The following is a 20,332-nucleotide window of genomic DNA, read 5'->3' as shown; positions in this document are numbered from 1 at the left end:
ACGGAGAAACCGGAGCGGGTATGTATGCATGCGTGCTGTGAGGGGGTGACAGGCACGGGGTGTCCGTGTTCATGCATGCATGTGTCTCTTCTTGATGATGTCCAGATGGAGAAACAGGGGGCTGAGGTATGGTCCGTTTTTGGCAGTGGTTACCTTCATGGGAGGGGACATCGTTCTGTCGGAGGCCAGCTGATCGCCCCTGGCCACTGAAGTCCACACTGAAGTCCCCAGACCCCTGTGCCTTCTAGAAGGGGCTCCTTTCCCTCAATCCCAGCTGAGGGGTCTCAGAAGGGGCACCAGCTGCCCGGGCACACTCTCCGGAGAAAGGCCTTCTGGCCTGGAACCTTTGGGATCAGCGCACTCACCACGCAGAGGTCCAAGAGGTCGGTGGTCGCGGAGGTCCGAGGTCGGTGCTGCAGCCAGAGGCAGTGTCACAGGGATGTTGTGATTAAGGTTCTGGGGTTGGACAGGCCAGGGGTCGGGTCTTGCTCTGCTCTATACGAGCTTGGCCTTCTGCCCAAGTGAGTGGCCTCCCCGACCGCCCACCCCTACTGGCTCAGCTGTAAGGTGAGAATAAAACCAACCTGCCAAATAGAGCCATGGGAGAGAAGCAGTGATGCGGTGTAAGTGGAAGAGTCTGGCACACAGTAGGTGTGCAATAAACAGCAGTTTATACATTGTCCTTTTCCCCCAGGGAGGGCGTCACGGCTTTCAGCTGGGATCTAGGAGGCCTGGGTCTGGGTAGAGTCACTGGCTGACTCCACCTTCCCCTTTGGGTCAGTGAGGAAAGCGGCCTGGGGATTGTGAAGGGTCCTCCCTCCAGCTCTGATGGGCTGAGCGCCTCCCTCTCGGTTCTGCTCTAAGAACAGAGGGGTCAGTGCACTGGGAGGGGAGAGAGCTTGAATGTGAGCAGCTGGGCTGGGGGCTCAGAGACCCCTTCCCCCAACAGACAGACACCTACATACACATCTGCACACTACATACACATCTGTACATGGACCTCTACACTTACACACACAACCATGCACTTACACACCCACACCTACACACACACATACCTACGTACCCATCTGCACCTGTGTACATAGACCTCCACGGCCACACCCACACACGCACACGCACACAGACACGTAGATACAGACATACATACACACACCTACGCAGACATATATGCCAACCCATACATTGATACTCATGTACAAATATACTTACACCTACACAGACAGACAGACAGACACACACCCCTACATGGACACAGGCACACATACACATAAGAGCTTTGGCAGAAAGACGGGGCTGGGGGATTTGGGGGTGGGAGCAAGGGTTCTTGCCAGGGAACCCCCTGGTGAAAACTCCTCTCCATGGGGCACCTGGATGGCTCAGTGGGTTAAGCCTCTGCCTTCAGCTCAGGTCATGATCTCAGGGTCCTGAGATCGAGCCCTGCATCGGGCTCTCTGCTCAGTGGGGAGCCTGCTTCCTCCTCTCTCTCTGTCTGCCTCTCTGCCTACTTGTGATCTCTCTCCCTCTGTCAAATAAATAAATAAAATCTGAAAGAAAGAAAGAAAAGGGAAACCTCTCCTAGGAGCAGTTGCTCATGGGAGCTGTCCCTGGTCCTAAATGAGAGTGTAATCCACCTTGGCCAGCTGGGAGCCAGTAAGTGTACATGGAGGGACGTGTGCTGGTGGTAGGGGGTTGGAGTGGGGAGCGCTGGCAGGGAGAGAGGCATGAGCACGGGGAAGAAAGTTGTAGGGCCCAAGGCTTGGTCTGGGAACTGGTGCTACCTGGCCTGTCTGTGTGACCCTGGGGAACCCTTGAACCTCTCTGAGCCTCAGGTTCCTCATCTGGAAACTCTCAGACTTATTCTCACAGTTTAGGGTCCTTGACCTTTTGACTCTGATTCTGTGGTGCCATAAAAACAATAGTAATAATGATGGGAATAGCTAAAACTTAATGAAGCCTTACTTACTTTCTCTGCTGTGATCACCACAGGGGAGTGTGATCTCAGCCTCCATTGCTGAGAAAGGGCCCAATAGTAAATATTTTAGGCTTTGAGGTGTCACATGGGGTCTGCTGCTGCTTATCCTTCTTCATAACCCTTTAAAAATATAAAAGCCATTCTTAGCTCTAGGGCTGACAAAAACAGGCCAAGAGCCAGTTTGACCTGAGGTCGCAATTGGCCAACCCTGATAGTGACAAACGTTCTCACTTCTTCTAAGGGCTTGGCATCTCACACGGTCAGGTCAAACCCTGAGCCTGCCCTTGTGGCCGGAGTTTTCCCCTGAGCCCCACCTAGAAAGAAACTCCCAGCCACCACTGATCGCTTGGCTGGTTCCCAGCTCCACCACTCAACAAACATTTCTCCGCTCCAGTCCCACCACAGGGTCACAGAGTCGTGGGCACCGTCCCCTGGGACAGGAAGGGTCCTCCCAAGTGCCCTCTGCCACCTTCTTATGGTTCTTGTGGGATACAGGTGTGGCTCACGCCACAGTTCCCACAGGCCCCTGGGTGCCAGGGTCCATGCCTCAGTGCCCGGCCCCTGTCCTGCCTGCTCGGACCCTGCCCACCCACTTCTGGGATGTGCTGGGCCCCTTCCCACCTCCCACTCTGCATTGTGTCCCCTCTGCCTGGGACAGCCTTGCCCCGGATCTTTCCACGGTCACCCCCTTTCTCATTGATCAGCTCTCCACTCCAATGCTGCCTGAATCTCAGTGGGTCCTTCTGCAGCCACGCTACCCAGAACGTCTCTCCCCGGCTTCTCCATCATTACAGCTTTCAAACAATTTTAATGGACTTACAGCGAGAAAGACATTTTACAGTTAGGATCCAGTACACACACACACACACACACACACACAACTGAAGCAAAAGGTTCACAAGATAATTTTTCTCCTTTGCTGCATGTCAAGCCATAACCGTTTGCTCTGTTCCTTCCCCCTCTCTTCTCCTTCTCTCCCCTCCCCTCCTTTCTATTCCCTTCCTGCCTTCCTCCCTAGTCTCTGATACCCCCTGTAGGTCTGCCCCTGTGGGTAAACATTCTGCCCAGAATCACCAGAGCCATCCATTATCTCCCCCAGACAATTAGCAACCTATTAAGGAACTGTATGCAAATGTGCCCTAATTGACCTGCGACAGAGCAGCTCCTGGAGGAGAAGGATGACTCCAGATGGCTTAATGATAGGAATTTAGGGCCTTTCTTTAGACGTCCCTCTTGGGGAGGAAAGTGATCTGGGCTCCAGGAAAGGCTGCCAGCTGCGTGTCCAACGGGAAAGGCCAGGGGACTGGGCGAACCGCACTTTGGGCCGCTTCCATCAGACCCTTGGCGGAGGGGACCTGCTACTTAGCCCCCTCAAGACCCTCCCCCACTCGTCCCTTCCTGTTCCTCCGCCCCTTCCCCCAGGCCGGAGTTTTAAGGGCTTGTGGACATCCACTCTGGTGGGTCCCGCCTTTTCAGGTGTAGGATTGCAATCCCCCCTTTTAACAGATTTTTACTTTCTTAAAGCAGTTTTAGGTTCACAGCAAAATGGGGCAGAAAGTACACAGATCGCCTGGAGGCCTCCTGCCCCACCCCTGCGCAGGCTCCCCCATCACCAACGTCCCGCAGCTGAGTGGGACATTTGTTACAGTGGGTGGATCTATGCTGACATGTCACTGTCACCCAGAGGCCACAGCTTCTGATCGGGCTCACTGGATTGGGACAAATTTGGACAAATCTATAATGACCTGTATCTGCTGCTCTGGTTTCACATAGAATACTGCCCTGCCCCCCAAATCCTCTGTGTTCCCCCCTGTTCTTCCTTCCCCCCTCCCCTGCACCCCTCGGCAACCACTGAGTTTTTGACTGTCTCTCTAGTGTTGCCTTTTCTAGAACATCCTGTGGTCAGAATCGTACAGAACATAGCCTCTTTGGGTTGGCTTCTTTAACTTCGTCAGATGGATCGAAGCTTCTGCCATATCTTTTCATGGCTTGAGAGCTCATTTCTTCTTAGCACTGAGGAATATTCCATTGTCCAGATGTACTACGGTTTAGGTATCCATTCACCTACTGAAGAGCATCCTGGCGGACTCCACGTTATCCTGGTTACGAATAAAGCTGCCGTAAGCCTCTGTGTGCAGGTTTTGGTGTGGACCTGGGTGCTCAGCTCCTTCTGCCGAATACCAAGGAGCGTGAGTGCTGGATCACGTGGTTAGAGTATGTTCAGTTTTGTAGGGCTGCCCTTTGAACCCTGCCTCCGGTGAACTCTTATTGAGTCCCTGCTGTATACACAGCCCCTTAGTAAGCAAAGTGCCCACATCTTCTCATTCAGCGCTGACTCTAGGCCTTGCAGCCTGGCACGTGGCCCACCAAGAGTCAGGACCCTGAAGCCTTCTTGGCCCTTCTGTCTCTGTCTGTTTTCTTCTTCGTCTCTTTGCGGACTAACTTTAGCTTTCTTTGGTTGTGTGATGACAGCTTCTCGTCCAAGCAACAAGCAGAGAGTGTCATGTCTCAGATCCTATCTCCATGTTCTGGGGGAAGGGGGCAAGGACTGATTGGCCAGTTTTAGATCTGAGTCCACCTGTGGTCAACAGCAATGGCGGTGGGCATGTTAGGGGGTACAGATATGGCCACCGGGCCTGCCACCCATGAGCAGGGGCTTGGAGGTCACTCACTAGACCAACCCCCCGGAATGGGTCCTCCACACCTACCATGGGTGGTCAAGACTCATCACAATAACTCGTTGAATCTTCATCCTTTTCTGAGATGAAGTCTGGACCAACGGTCATGAGAAGGGGGGAGATGGTGTGTTGAGTTGGCCAAAGTTGGGGCAGAGTATGACCATCTTTTGAGAAATGGTTGTGCCCGTCTTGGTGGAATGCGGGGTCCAGAGCCAGGCTCCACCACTGCCTAGCCGTGTGACCTTGCACAGATGCCGTAACCTCTGTAAACCTCAGTTTTCTCATCTGTAAAATGGGGTTAACCAATGAGACCTGACACGTAGTAGGTGCTCAGTGAACAAGAGGACGTGCAATTATTACAGTACTCTGTCTTTGACTCACTTTAGCTTGTCTTTCCAGTGAGGCAGGGTAGATTGGCCACATCTTACAGGTGAGGAAACTGAGTCTCAGAGAGGCAGGCCACTTGCCAGAAGATCCCACAGCCACCATATGGCTGATGCAGGGTCAAACCAGAAACGGCTGCCTCTAGATCAGACCCTTCTCCACGGTTCTCCCCTGCTGGTTTCTATTCACTGTGGCCCCAGCCTGGTTCTCGGCAACAAGTGAAGACGGCCGTAAGATTTGCTTGTGGAGCAAGAGGCGCTAGAGTCATGACCAGGGAAACAAAATTTTAATATTGATTTTTAATGGGCACCATATGCTCCTTTTGATTTTTTTATTTAATTACATCATGGCAGATGGCTGGGTGTTAAAGGCCATTAAGCTAATGGCACTTTGCCTTCTCATTTATTTTCCTGAGTTTTGGGAAAGATGAATGATAATGGACATGGATGGTGAGCTGTGGATGCTGGGTGGTGGCGGGTGAGTCCCATCCTAGGAACAGAAGGAAGGAAGTGCGGGGGCTCCAGGACTCTTCCTGGCAGCCACGTGAACATGCAGAAGGCACAGGCCGATTTTAGGAGCCTGGAGCAAGGTTTTCCCCTGTGGGCACACACACAGTGTGCGCAATCTGGGACACCATAATCCCACATTTCGGGTCCCCAAGGCAAGTCTGTATGTACTGACATGCCCGTTGTGCCTTCGCACAAAGCAGCCAGAAACGGGGGAGATCCAACACGGCAGGTCCATCCTGGACCCAGTGATATCGTTATATGACGGACACCCATGACAGGAAGGGTATGTCCTGGCGGGGGGTCCACACACCATGTAGGGGTATAAAGTTCTTCCCCAGGATCATTGGGTTAAGAAAATTATAGATTTTGGGGCACCAGGGTGGCTCAGTCATTAAGTATCTGCCTTCGGCTCAGGTCATGATCCCAGGGTCCTGGGATCGAATCCCACATCGGCTCCTTACTCAGCAGGGAGCCTGCTTCCCCTCTACCTGCCACCCTCCCCCTATTTATGTTCTCTTTCTCTCTAATAAGTAAGTAAAATCTTAAAAAATCTAGATTCCTAAAGACCATGAGTGAAAACCACGAGACTGGCATATAATTTATAATGGCATTTTGGGGGCTATTTCATGACTTCTTTCATTTGCTAAATGGCTGGTCCAGGAGCAGGAAGGATGAGAAAGAAGAACTTTTTTTTTTTTTTTTTTTTTTTTAGATTTTAGTTATTTATTTGACAGACAGATCGCAAGTGGGCAGAGAGGCAGGCAGAGAGAGAGGAGGAAGCAGTCTCCCTGCCGAGGAAAGAGCCCAGTGCAGGACTCGATCCCAGGGCCCCGGGATCATGACCCAAGCCGAAGGCAGAGGCTTTAACCCACCGAGCCACCCAGGCGCCCCAGAACTTTTTAATTAGGCTCCCTGGAGAAGAAGTGTTTGAGGGATGGTTTTCCATGTCTCCAAGCTCAGGAAGAATCTTTCCATTGAGGCTGGGATTCCAGGGAGGAATAGGGGGGAATGAGGGGGGAATAGGTAAGGGGGAGCTAGCTGTTCTGGTGATCTACTTGGTGGCATCGTATCACAAATTTGAGATCTAGACAGTTGTACACTTGGATTCATGCTCCGTGTCTTACAAGCTATGTGCTTGGGCAAATCACTTCATCTCTGTGAACCTTGGCTTTCCCCATCTATAAAATGGGTATAATTATAACTACATCTCATTACTGAGAGGTCCTATGTTGCCTTCCGGGAATCTGGACAAAGACCTACATACAGGAGATTAATTGCAGGGTTACTTATTTATAAGGGAGGAAAACTGGCAGTTTCCTTCAGGGAGAGTGAGGGAGGTTGGAAAAGCTGTCCACCTGACATTTACCCAATCCCAGGGGAGACAGAGCCGAGGGTGGGGGTGTTGACTCACCAGCTCCTGCCATTGCTTCCCAATGGCTTTCAGGAGTTAACTCCCCGGGCGGGGCACATACAATATCCATGAAAGACCTATCAGATTGGCAAAACTGCAAAAGGCTGACAATGTTGAGTGTTGATGCTGAGGTGGGAGCAACAGGAAAGCCCATACTCCAACTGGGGGTGTGGGGGGGGGGTGCTTGTCAGAACAGCCCTTTGGAAAACCAGTCAGCATTTCTTCGTGTTGTCCTGAGATGCTCACACTGTCAGCCCTGGGATTTCCACTCCCGGGTCTATGCGCACCCTATGTCGTGGAGCACGGTTATCAGGAGACGACACGTTCAAGTGTTTACAGCAGCTGGTGAGGGAGTTTCATTCTACCCCAGCCATACAAGCTAAGAATTAAGGACACAGAAGCTCTATGCAGGAAAATGGGGTCCTTCTCCTGGAAAAAGCAAACAAACCAAAACAAAAATGGGTGCTGGGCAGGCAAAACCACATACATGACCTACAGATCGTTACAGTCAGCGGTAACACATAGGTGACCCTTGTGTACGTGAACTCATTTGGTTCTGCCCCGGATCCTATTAGAAAAGTACTATTATTTCCCCCCATTCTAGGGATGGAGAAACTGAGGAACAGAGAGGTTAATAACCACCTCAAAGCCTCCTTGGAGGGATTAAATGGCCCAGTGGGAATAAGATGCTTGGCATAGTGCCTGACACAAAGTGAATCCCCAGCAAATACTGGTGATTTCTGGCTGCTACTGTTATCATTAGGCGAAGACTAAAATGCTGTCTCTGGTCTGGGCACCCAGGTTCTTGGAGAGCCCTGGCTGCATCTCCTACTCAGAGTGTGAAGAAATCACAACCTGGGAGCTCTTTCTTGGCTCCCAAGCTTGGATGGTCTGACAGGTCAGCTGGTCCCCTGGGCGGGTGCCCTCAAGTCAAGTTCAGGGGGCTGGAGAGAGAGAGGGAGTGCCCCCTGCCTAGGCTCATGGGTTTCCAGCGGGATCTGCCTGCCCCCCAAATCTGGAGGGGCAGCTCTACGCCCTCCCCTAGGGAAGGGAGCCGTGGGCAGCTGAACCTCCCATTTTCCTTCCCCGCAGGGCAGCTCTGCCCCGCCAGTCATTTTCTTGGCAGCTTGGCACCAGAGGTTCATTCGGTGCTAAAAATAGGCTATGTTTAGACACTCTGAGACTCCAGCTGGAAACACGAGCTGCAGTAACCAAATGCTGCCGTTCTTGCAAAGGCAGCCTCTTGCCCTCCCCCTTGTGGAAACTCACACTGGCCCCCGGGAGGGAAGGCAGGGTAGGCATCAGGTCATCCGCCACATTCAGTGGATAGTGAAACTGAGGCTCAGAGTGTGTTCATGCAGAACGGAGATGGATCGAGCCTGAGGGCTCTTGGCGAGCACTAGCTCCAGCCCTTGGTGGGCTGTCCCATCAGTCCTTTCCGGGACCCCAAGAAGAAAACTCTAAGGTTGACCCCTCTCAGAGAGAGAAAATCGCAGCTCACAGAGCTGAGGGCACATGCCCGGGTCTCACGCCCGTAAGCGACAGGAGAGAATGCTGACGGGATTGTGGTTTCCAGCACGTAATGTAATGGGCCAATGAAGACCAAGAGGTGAAGGCCCCCGCGTGCCCCCTGCCTGGGGTTGTAGAAGCACTGTCTGTGGGCTGGGGAGGACCGTCCCCTGCCTTACGGGATTGCTGGGAGGAAGAAGTTTGTTCAAATGTGTTTGCAAAGCCTTTGAAGGCAGTGTCCAGCGTGTGGCAGGTGTTCCACAAATGACATTTGCTTCATGTCCCCATTCCCTTTGGGGTCAGAATTTCTGTCTGGTGAGAGAGACAGAGGGAAAGAGACAGAGAGCAACTTGGGGATGGGGGAGTGACCGAGGGTCATGAGAGGCAGAGAAGTCTTCCGGGTTCCCTTGAGGAGGTGAGACTGTGGCTCAGTGGGGGGCCCTGAGCCCCAGGACCACCCAGAGCTGAGGAACGGAAGACACTATCTCCACAGAGTCCTGAACATTGTTCTCTGAGGCTGTCCCCAGTGTCTGGTGACAGGGTTTAGGTTTAAGCCCCCAGGGGAGGTCAGTCCCCTGATTCTTTTCACTCATGTCCTGTACATCTTGGGGACTGCCTGTGTTCCAGATGTTGGGGCTCACTTGGAGAGAGAACAGACAGGATGCTACCACCTCTGTGGAGAGCCCAGCTTCCGGGGTGCCCTCCCTCCCAGCCCTGGCAGGTGTGTGGGTGGCTCAAGTCAGCCCCGCACCTGGCCCCCTGGAGGAGCCCCCCTCCTCACAGTCCCTTCCCGGCTGGGCCGCCTTCACTCCCCACATCACCAATGCCTCCATCTCTTTTGTTCCCTGCCAGCTTCTAATGAGCTCATTATCCTCTTAAAACCCATTTGGCACCCACTTAGAGAAAAGATGTGTTGAAATAGAAAAGAACGAGAAGGGAACAACAAAAAGACTAGACCCAGAAATATCCTCAGAGAGACAAAAAGCCACAGGGAACACAACAGCCAGAATCTCTGTCGTCTCCACAGCAGCAAATGTGCTGCCGAGGCGAACGCCTTTGAAGACAGCTCCCACGTGCCCTTGCGAGGAGCGGGAAGCGGGGCGGGACGTGCTTTCCTGGAGCGCCCGTGCCAGGCCCTCGGCGACGTCTTTAATGCAGTCCTCCCAGCTGTGCATCTTTGGGGAGGTGTCAAGATTCTTACGGCCACTTCACAGGCGGGGCTTTTCAGCGGGTGAGAACAGGTGTCTTGACCCATGTCATACCACAGGTGGGTGGAAGAGGCAGGTTCTGAACCCAGGTCAGGCCACCTCCAGCGCCCAGGCTCTTGCCTGTCTGCTTCGGGAAGGGCTGGTGTTCCCCCTGCCCACCCCCATGCTGGCTGCTGGCTGGTTCTCATCCTGGCCCAGCTGCAGAAACATCTGGCCTGTGTGTGATCTACGCGGAATACCATGGATCATCCCCCACTGCCTGGAGGCTGGGGGCTTTCAGGTTGATTAAGAAATCGGTCTTTCTAGAGTGTCAGTATGACCACGAAACTTCACTCACTTCACGCAAGCCATTAGAACCCCAACCAGACTCTTGCACTTGGCCTTCAAGGCTCGCTGTGTCTGCGTGGCCCTGGATAGATTCCTTAATCTCTCTGAGCCTCACTTATCTCTTCTGTGAAACGGCTACAGTTCTGTCTCCTAGGATTGGTGTGGGGATTGAGTCAGAGTCCATACGTGTTCAGAGCAATGTCTGCACATAACAAGTGCCCAGGACACATTAGCTATACGTACTCATTGCTGTTGCTCGTCTTCTACGTACCTCTCCGACAGGATTTATCACTATCTAGTACAGCCGTTTGGTGTGATGGTTGATTCAATTGTTGTCCCTCTCGGTAGACTCTGAATTCTCTGAAAGCGGGACCCTGGACGATTTATTCCCAAGCACACACAGTAGGCGAGCAACACACATTTTTGAATGAGTGAGGAACAGGCAGATGGCCGGATGGGGGGGAGAGCTGCGTGAATGAATGGGCTGCTATAGTTCAGATGGATGGAGACACGAATGGGGGATGGGTGGATGGACTGAGGAATGGACGATGGATGGATGGATGGATGGATGGGTAGGTGGAATGACGGATGGATTAAAGGATGATGGGCAGATAGATGGATTGATGGATAAACAGGTAGTTTGACTCCACAAAAGCATGGGTTTGGGGCTGTTTTGTTTCTTGATCTATTCCAAGTGCCTCGAACAATCACTGATGCCCAGTACGTGGTTAGTACTTCATCCCGGAATGAATAGGATGGCATATGGAGGACTGATGGAATCTGCTTCGAACCACAATTAAACTCCCATGTTGCTCTGGACTGGAGGGGAGCGATTACCCTTCAGACCTTCCATTGGAGGCCAGTTAATCCTGGGCATTGGCCAAGATGGTCACGCGGCCCTCTGCTGGTGAGAATATGAAATCGCATTGGCCAAAAGACATTCTGTTTCCTAATTGACATTCTGTTTTCCTCTTGACTAATGATCCTTAACGTTTACTCATAAAGCAGTGCCCTCAGCCCTCTGTGCCCATCACCATTTTCTGAGGGCACCTTGTTACACCTGTAGGTTTCCCCTTCTATCAGAAATTCTGGTTGGAGAGGTCCAGAATCTTCATACTTGGCCAGGCTCTCATGTGATTATGAATCGGGGGTTCTTAGACCACGCTCTGAGGACTCCCTGTTAAATGAGTGAGTCACTGGTCACCGGGAAGCAGTAGAGATGGGCTACTGCCTCAGGGTCCCTCTCTCAATCCCCCCCTGGTACCCAGTCTGGGTGGGGAAAAAAGCCAAGTCATAAAGGCAGTGGTTACGAGCTGTGGTTTTGCTTTGGACTGTCCTGGGTTGAAATCCCAGCTCCACCACTCATTGGCTACGTGGCCTCAGTTTCCTAATCTGTAAAGTGAGGAAACGGTTACCTCCCCTAGGACCACTGGGAAGAATGAATGAGTAATACACGTAGAGGGCTTGGCACAAAGCTGGGCATACTGTAGGTGCTAAGTAAATGCAGAGCGAATGACTCTGTTGCTAAATAATCCTGATTTCCTTTTCTTCCTTGGATAGAGGAGAGAGGCTAGGGCACTGATTTCTCCCACTCTAGAATGTGAGCCCTGTGAAGGAAGGGGCTTGGTCTCTCTGGTTCACAGTGTTATCTCCAGAACTTAGCAGAACACCTGGTTTATAGTAGGTGATCACTAAGTATTTCCTGGCAGGGGTGGGGTGGGGAATGAATTTGATCTGGTTCAGAATCAGCCAGGTCCAGGAGGCAGTTCAGCAAGGACCCCTGGAGGTGTTTTTCGGACTTAAAACAATTCATGAATCTGTATATATCTGACAAATATATAGGAAATAGGGCGTGTAAGAACTTGGGCTTGTCCAAGGTAAAGCTTGTCCCAAAACATGGGCCCTGTAGGAGTTAAGCCCCCACGTTCCCAGTTTGGTTTAGAAAAAAAGGGAGGGATTCTAGAAGACCCGGCATTGCCGGGTGCTTCAGGACATGGTTCCCTCGCTTCTCTGGGCCTCTACATCCCCCTTGAGAAGGTACAGGGATCCTTTGAGGGTCTCTGTGAGGGGCTTCTTAAGTCTGTGTTCATGCTGCTTTGCAGGTTGCAGCTCCAAGCCCTAATGCTTGAGCCGATGGAAGCCCGCCCGCTTCTGTTTCCATGAGGTGGACACACTGAGCTTGGCGCCCAGCCGCAGAAGGGACCAGAAAACTGCCCTGAGTGAAATCATGCAGCCCTGACAGGCTTGAGGAGCCGGGAAGAGGCGAGAAGTGAGCTGGCAGATCTCTCCTGCGATTGCTGTGGTCAAAGTTCTTTGGGAACTCTCCATCACAAAGAACAAGATATAGGAAAATGGGACCAACTCCTGGATGTTGGGCCTCTTTTGTGGCCCAGAGAAGCTCGCCTTGACCACAGGAGGGTCCTGTTCCCTTGGTCTTGGCCAAGTGCCAGACTAGGCCCTCTGCTTTGATTTTGGCCATCACTTTCCCGGAGGAAAGAAGACTGCAGACCCCCAGGGGTTCCATCCCTAAGAGAGAAGCCTGGGAAACACAGCCCCCTCCTTCCCCTTCCTGAACCCCTGACCTACCAGCCGAACTCCCAGCGAGCCAGTCCGGAATGAGCCTGCTATGGCCAAGCTCTGGTTCAAATTCCAGCGGTATTTCCGCAGGAAGCCCGTGCGTTTCTTTACCTTCCTGGTGCTCTACCTGACGGCCGGGAGCCTGGTCTTCCTGCACTCTGGCTTTGTGGGCCAGCCGGCCGTCTCCCAGAGCCAGGCCAGCCCTGCCGCAGGGGTCCCGGCTGAGGGCGCCGAGCTGCCCTTCTTGGGCGACCTGCATCTGGGCAGAGGTTTCCGGGACACGGTCGAAGCCTCCAGCATTGCCCGCCGTTACGGACCCTGGTTCAAGGGCAAGGACGGGAGTGAGAGGACCAAGCTGGGTGACTACGGTGGAGCCTGGAGCCGAGCCCTCAAGGGGAGGACCGTCCGGGAGAAGGAGGAGGAGCGAGGTAAGAGGGGTAGGCAGGGATGATGGCCAAGCAGAAGGGAGGGGCTTGGAAGAATATAGTAAGAGCCACCAGGTCTCAGCATGTAATAGGAGCCAGCTGCCACACCGTCACTGCTATCAGCATGCTGGGGTGGCGCTGTAACCCCCATTTCGGAGGAGAAAGGGGAAGCTCAGAGATTAAGTAACTTGCCCAAGGTCATACAGCTTGTTAACAGCCAAGCATGGATTAGGAGCCTGCAACCATTAGAGTTCAAAGCCTGACTCTTCCTCGCAGCCTTCTCTGTCTTGTTAAATAAATAACACACGAGAATGAAGCAGCATCTATTGAGCACCAGCTGTGTGCCTGGGACTTTTCTAAGCCCTCTACGTGTACTAAAGTGTTCCTATGATTCCACGTGGATGGTGCTTTTAGGGATTTTAGGGATGAGGAAACGGGCACCACAAGCCCAGGGCTGTATAGCTGGTAAGCGGTAGCGCGTGGCCTGCCGGTCGTCTCACTAGATCTTTTGGTGATGGCTCCCGGAGGACATCATTGCCCTGGGCACATGTCCTTGCATTTTCTTAGCCTTTCAGTCAAAAAGGGCTCTTCTTTGTGAGTGCAGTACCTTATCTGATTTCTACCCTGCCCAATGGGCTTGAGCAAGGAGCATGATCCTACAAGCAGGTTACACTTCAGGAAACTGAGGCTTGGTGAAGGGGGACCCTTGCCCAAGGCCAGAGAGCGGTAGAGTTGAAATCAAACCCGACTGGCCCGAATGCTCGGCCCTCTGACTGCCTCCCGGAGTCAGCCAATGTCTCCCTGGCAGCTGGCCGGCATGCAGGGGAGGAGCCCGCAACCCCACCAGTCCGGAGATGAACACAAATGCACGTTTTGGGAGTCTGGACCAGATGGTTTGGGAAGATCCAGCACCAATCAGGACAGAAGGAAATCCTCCCCAGCCTTTGTGTTTCCTGCCACATGTCACACTTCCGCTGTGATTCAGTGCCTAGAAAACCCCTTCTCTCCCCACGGAGGGAAGCAGGATTAGTGGTGGGACTGCCCCCCCCCACCCCCCCACAAAAACTTTCCCCTGCTTCCGCTGCACCCCATACCTGGCTCAGGAGACAGCCGGGAGACCCCACCATCCCGCCCTCAGGGATTTCCTAGAAGCTGCCTCTTCAAGAACACTGCGTTCATGGGGAGGTGAAGGAGAAAGTGGGAGGGGGCAGAACAGATTGGGGGACTTGGATGTGTATTCCACTTCTGTCCCTGCCGGCCATGTGGCTAGGCACATGGCTTTACCTTCTCATGCTTCAGTTTTGTCATTTGTAAAGTAGGGACAGGAACCCCACCTGCCTGGGCTTTTCCTGAGAGCTCACTGCGACAGTGGTTGTAAAAGCACTTGGTACGTAGTGGGTTCTTAAAGGTGGCCAGGAAACCCTCGTGCATCTGCCTGGGGGAAGGGACCCCATCCTGTAGGGACGGGAGAGGTGTGAGGTGCTGCACTGAGGGAAAAATCAGGAAGTGGCTACTCTTTCCTCCTCCACCCACTTGGCTGTATCTCTCCCCAGCCACTCCCAACTCCTTCTGGTAGGTTGCAAGCCCCAAAGTTTGTCATAAGCCCACACCTTAGGCTTTACTGTTATTCCACTTAGGATAAAGTCCAGAGTCTCCTACTGTGGCCATCTCTCAGATCTCATCTTAGAGCACTCCTTCTGTCCCTCTTACCACCACACCCCACTGTCCTTCTTCCCCTTCTCTGAATGCACGAAGCCCATTCCTAACGCAGGGTCTTTACATGGCCAATTCCTTCTATGTGGGATGCTCTTCCTCTGTATCTTTCCATGGCTCCCTTCCTCCCTACCTTTAGGTCCCCAGTCAAACCTCACCTTCCCATGGAAGCCTTCCTAAGGAAAATAGCCCCACTTTGTACCTGGTCACAACCACACTCCCCGGTTATTTTTGTGACGGCACTACCAACTTACCGTCACCCAAAAGCATCCTCTTGATGTGTTTGCTTCCTTGTCTGTAGTCTGCCTCCCCTCCTAGACTGTCTGCTCCATGAGGGCAGAGATGTGGCCAGTCCTATTCCCACCATTCCTCCCTACCGCGGGTGGTGTTTCTGTTCATTCAGCACCTGGGACAGCACCCAGCACAGCCATGGTGCTCAGTACCTACTTGTTGAATGAATGAAAGAGCAGATGGACCCGTGAATGAATAATTATCCTTCTGTCTGGAGTGCCTCTGAGGGTCCACTCCACTCTTCCTCCAGCTTTCATCTTCGCTCACCTCCAGGACATTGTCTGTGATCCCCTGCCAGACTTGATCAAATGCTCCTCCTTCCACTCTGGTCTTCGTCAGGGCCCTTAGGCGAATGATAATCAATCGCCTGTGCTTGTCAAGGTTCCAGATAGAATATGAATTCCTTGTGGTGCAGTTGATACAAACAAACTCATGACACCTCCCCGCTGTGAGAATGAACTCACTGCCACTACTACTAGCAGTTACTATCGGTTCTTGAACACCTACATCATGCCAGCCACTGTCCGGTTTGTTTTCCATATGTTAAAGATTTTTAAAAATTTTACGCATTAGAGAGAGAGAGAGCGTGCAAGAGTTGGGGGAGGGGCAGAGCGAGAGGGAGAAGCAGACTTCCTGCGGAGCAGGGAGCCCGATGCAGGGCTTGATCTCAGGACCCCAAGATCACAACCCCAAGCCAAAGACAAACACTTAAATGAAGGAGCCACCCAGTGCCCTGTTTTTCACATAATATTTGAATGGGATGTTATATGTAAGATGCTTATCACCTCTCCTAGTTCATAATAATAGGTCACTTAATTGGTGCTGTTACTGTCTATAGTAGAAATAATAACTACCACCTCTTGAGTGATCGTTGTGGTCTAGACCATGCTGGTAAGGGCTTCATTGCCTTACTTCATTATCACAACAACTCAGAAAGTTAGAAACCACTGTTTTTCTGTTTCACACATGGGAAAATCTAAAACTCAGAAACCCAGGTCACATGGGTAGACATGAGGAACTGAGATTTGAAACAAGTTTCATTTCATTCTAAAGCTCGCGAGCCTTTTTCGATACCATGCTAACCCCTCTGCCCCTGGACATCGTAGATATTTTATAAAATGTAAAGAGAGAAGAAGAGAAACTAAGCAAGGAGCCGGAGCCTAGAGCTCACAGCAGGCAGTCTTCGGAATCAGGCAGCGTTATTAAGAAAACACAAATCCAGCCTGTCCTTGATTAACTTATTCAGAGTTCAGCGAGGAAAGACAACATATTAGATTAACACTAATAAAAACAAGACGCTTCTCTGACCTGACACGGAACACATTTGGTTTTTCTCTGAAGCTGCCAAGGGCTCTACTTGATGCAGTGATGCGGGACTTGGGCTGTCAAGGATTCAGAGCCCATCCGGGCTGGGAGGGGAGGGAGGAGCCACTCTAGGGCTGGGCTGGGGCGAGTCTCACTTCCAAGGTGGTGCTGGCACTTTGGATGTACCATGCACCTTGCCGGCTCCTTTAACCTCCCCCAGCCCTGGGAGAGCCTGTGCTCTGAGCCGCCAAATCGGGGTCCACCTGCCAGTTCTGCAGCTTGCTGACTGTGCAGCTTTGGGCAGGTCTCTCCACCTCTCTGAGCCTCCGTTTCCTTTTACGGCTACGAAGTACATAACAGCAGCGGGCTATCCTGCAGATGACCTAAGACAAATCAATTGTGGGCTAAGTGCCAGGCGTGCTTCCAAGCACCTTGTGCCTATTCCATCCCACGATCTTCATGGCAACCCAGTGAGGTGCACACTGTTGTTAACCCCATCTTGCAGGGAGGAAACAGAGGTACAGAGAGGTTAAGGCAGTTGCCCAAGGTTGTCCAGCAGGAGGAGGGAGTGATGTGAACCCTGCTGTTTTGAGTCTTACCTCTGAACCTTGACCATTGTAGCGCCTCACTTCTCGGTATACAGGAAGTGCTCAGCCCAGAGACTGGCACATAGCAAGCACTTAAGGCATAGCAGCTTTTTTATCAATATTATAATTCCACAGGAGAAAACAGAGAAGCGTACAGATGATGGGACTTGCCTAAGGTGACACAGCTAGTCACGGGCAGAGCCTGTGCAGAAACCAAATCCAATTTGATTTTGAAGCCCGGGCATGAAGAAGGACAGTGGGGAGAATAGATCTGCAATTTTGGAAAGAGCAGCGGGGCACCCATTCCCCATCTCCTCCAGTTGAAGATACAATCTTTGCAGGCCATTGAGGGTCCGGTCTATGTCAGGGACAATGTATCCATACCCTCAGCTTCCCATGAGGCAGCAACTGGATCCCCTTTCATAGATGAAGAAACTGAAGCTCAGAGAGGTTAAGTGACTTAAACAATGTCACACAGCTATCAAGAGGCGACTCCAACCCGAGTCTGAGCCTAAAGCTCTTATTCTTAACCACTGAACTGTACAATCCCCTACTCACTCCATCCATCCATCCATCCCATAGTTATCACCCGCCCCCTGTGTCCCCTGCCCAGTGCTGTTTGGTGGAGACCCAGGAATGATTCAAGTGCAGTTTTCCCTCTGAGGAACAGTCACAGTCCCTGGGGGGCAGACAGGCAAGTAAAATGAAAAATTTATATGTTCAAAAAATAACTTGGTCCTGATTATCAAAATCATAGGTGCTCATTGTAGAAAACTTAAAATGTGTAGAAAGAAGAAAATACAGATCATCTGCCTGCAGCCACCGTCCACACTGGGTGTCTTGCCTGTCTCTTTCCTTCCCGTGTGTGTTGACAAAGCACATCTTGTATTTAGATAGCACTGTGTCTTGCTTTCCCCCATGCTAACACCTTTTCCTTGTGGTCAGAATTCTGCGATGAGCCTAAATCATTTCTGGTTTGAAAAAGGAATGGACAGTGTCTGGAGAATTGTTTAGAACAGTTAGGGAAGGGTGGGGGCCAGGGGACCTGGCATCCCAAGGGAGGGATCCCGGTCAGCCATCAGAGTGTATCATGCCTGCCTTCCTGGAGGAAGAGATTATTGAGCTGAGTCTGTGGGATCTGTAGCCTTTGACCAAAGTGAAAGATGCATCCCTTGTGCCTCACAGAAGCCTGGGTACGAGCAGAAAATTGTCTTCTCTGCACTAGGAAACTCAGACAGTGCTGGAGTGGTCATCTTAAAGGAGGGCGAATTCAGGATGGCAGAGAAAAAAAACTCCCGAGTCTCTGCTCTCTGCCAAGCCTGGTGCCAAGGCTCAGTGTATAGGTTAATCCTACTTATTTTAACAATACCCCTTTGTATTCCTGTTCTAGCACGGCTATAACAGAGCAGCAGGAATTAGGTGGTTTAAAGCAACAGAAATGTATTCTCTTGCAGTTCAGGAGGCCAGAAGTTCAAAATCAAGTTGTCAGCAGGGGCGTGCAGTCTTTAAGACACCAAGGGAGAACCCGTTCCATGCCTTTCTCCTGGCTTCTGGCATTGCCAGCAACCGTTGATGGTCCTTGGCTTACATCTGCAAAACTCCTGCCTCTGCCTTTTTTCACATGCCTTCGCCTTGTGGCTCTGTGTCCTCAGACGGCCATCTTTTTATAAGGACACCAGTCCTATCGACTGCCATGCCATCACTTTGATATGCGCTCATGCTTAATGAATCACACTTGCAGTGACCCTGTTTCCAAATAAGGTCACATCCTTAAGTTCTGAGTGTAGGACCTCAGCCTGTCTTTTTTTGGGGGGGGGAAGGAGCGGAACACAATTCAACCCATCCCCTCCCCCACTGTCTTATTCCCACTTTCCAGGCAGGGTAATGATATATCTAGGAGGAGCTCAGACTGAAACCCAAATCTGGTTGACCCCACAGCTGGTTTTCTTCCCGCACTCCGCAATCCCTCCTAGTTTGTGGAATCCACTCACGGATAGTAAAGAAAAGGAATACAGATCTGTTCGTGTTTAGTAATCCTTTTAACAAATTACCTTTATTGAAGAGAGCAACATTTCTTGAAAAGGAAGATTAATTGAAGCAAAAGGAAAAAAGGAAAGGAAAGGCGGGGGGGACCCACAGTGGGGAGGGCTCTGTTCCAGCTGCCTGAGTTCTCCCAGGCTCCCCGCTCCGTGGTGCCCATGCCGGAGAAAATAGTCCAGCCGGGGCAACTCTGCCATTTCAGCAATATTTGAATAGCTGCAGAGATGAGCTGATAGATGGTGTGAACTCGGCCATTTATCCCCCCTCAAGTGGCCTGTGATTTTGCCTGAGTTTTACATACCTGGCACCCCCCTCGTCTTGGACACATCATGCCACCACAGCAAGATTTGAAGGCAGGGCGCTGGGGAACCGCTGAGGCGGGTTGGTGGGGGAACGGCAGTGATGAGGTCAGCAGGTGGCTGACGCCAGGGGCCGGATGACCGGATGATGGCTGTGCTGACCGGGGTCAGCGGGGAAAGACGCTCTAGCGCTCACCCAGGCAAGGGAGGAAACATTCAGAATTTGTTTCCTGACCTGCAGAGTTCAGCCGTTTCATCAGGTCAGAGTATGTAACACACCCATGTTTCTCCAGGGCATCCGTGAGGGACCGTGTATCTACCCTCCACCCCACCCCCAACCCGTTTGAGCACCTGTTGTGTGAGACCTTGCAGCGTGACGTCTGGCCTGATGGGAGGGGCGGAGAGGAGGCACAGCACCTAAAAGCCCAGGTTTGGGGACAGATGGCCCTAAGCTCAAATCCCACCTCTCTCCTAGGGCTCTCTCTCTACCAGCATCCCCAGGGTGATCTCTCTGTTGGGGACAGAGATGTCCTCCTCCCAGGCCGAGACTCACCATGGTACACATCCAGGGGCATGGAACAGACAGGCCTGGGTATGGGTTTGGTCTGGACCCTCAGAGCTGGGTGGATTCAGGCCCTTTGGCTTGAGTATTAACACGTAAATCAGTGTCACTCTGGAGGCAAGGAACAAAAACCCACCTTGAACCAGCTTAAGCTAAAGAGGAAAATGCATTGTGTCTTGTCACCCAACTGCAGAAGGGACTGGAGTTTTCAAAGGAGTGATGTGTGCTCTCTGTCTCTCTGTGGCTCTCCTCTCTGTTCGCCTCCATGGGTTTCATTCTCCCAAACAGGCTGACTTTGGTCCCAGGGATCATGGCTCTTGGTCGCTCCGGGCTTACAGATTTGCCAATGTCATTAACCCAAGGGAAACAGATTTCTTTCTCCTAGCTTTGATCTGCAAGAATCCAGAGAGTAGACCGCGTGCCCTTCCCTGAAGCAATCAGGCAATCACTGGCTGGTGGGAGGGGCAACATAATTAGCCCTGCCAAGGTCAGGGGCTGGTAAGGTCTATTAGGAGAAAAAAAACAGAAGAGG

The 20,332-nt window shown here is 52.0% G+C and overlaps 1 protein-coding gene across 2 annotated transcripts in view; it reads left to right on the top strand.

Annotated features, from left to right (window-relative positions):
• WSCD2 (WSC domain containing 2) overlaps window positions 1–20,332 on the top strand; it is a 117,649-nt gene that overhangs the window by 52,350 nt on the left and 44,967 nt on the right. For both annotated transcript variants that reach the window (XM_046025926.1, XM_046025927.1), the window contains exon 2: window positions 12,104–13,006. In XM_046025926.1, the coding sequence (XP_045881882.1) occupies window positions 12,628–13,006 (379 nt within the window). In that variant the 5' untranslated portion in view covers window positions 12,104–12,627. The remainder of the gene's footprint in view (window positions 1–12,103; window positions 13,007–20,332) is intronic.

This window comes from Meles meles, chromosome 12 (assembly GCF_922984935.1).
Source record: "Meles meles chromosome 12, mMelMel3.1 paternal haplotype, whole genome shotgun sequence".
Classification (NCBI taxonomy): Eukaryota; Metazoa; Chordata; class Mammalia; order Carnivora; family Mustelidae; genus Meles; species Meles meles.
This window is presented reverse-complemented; position numbering and strand designations above follow the sequence as displayed.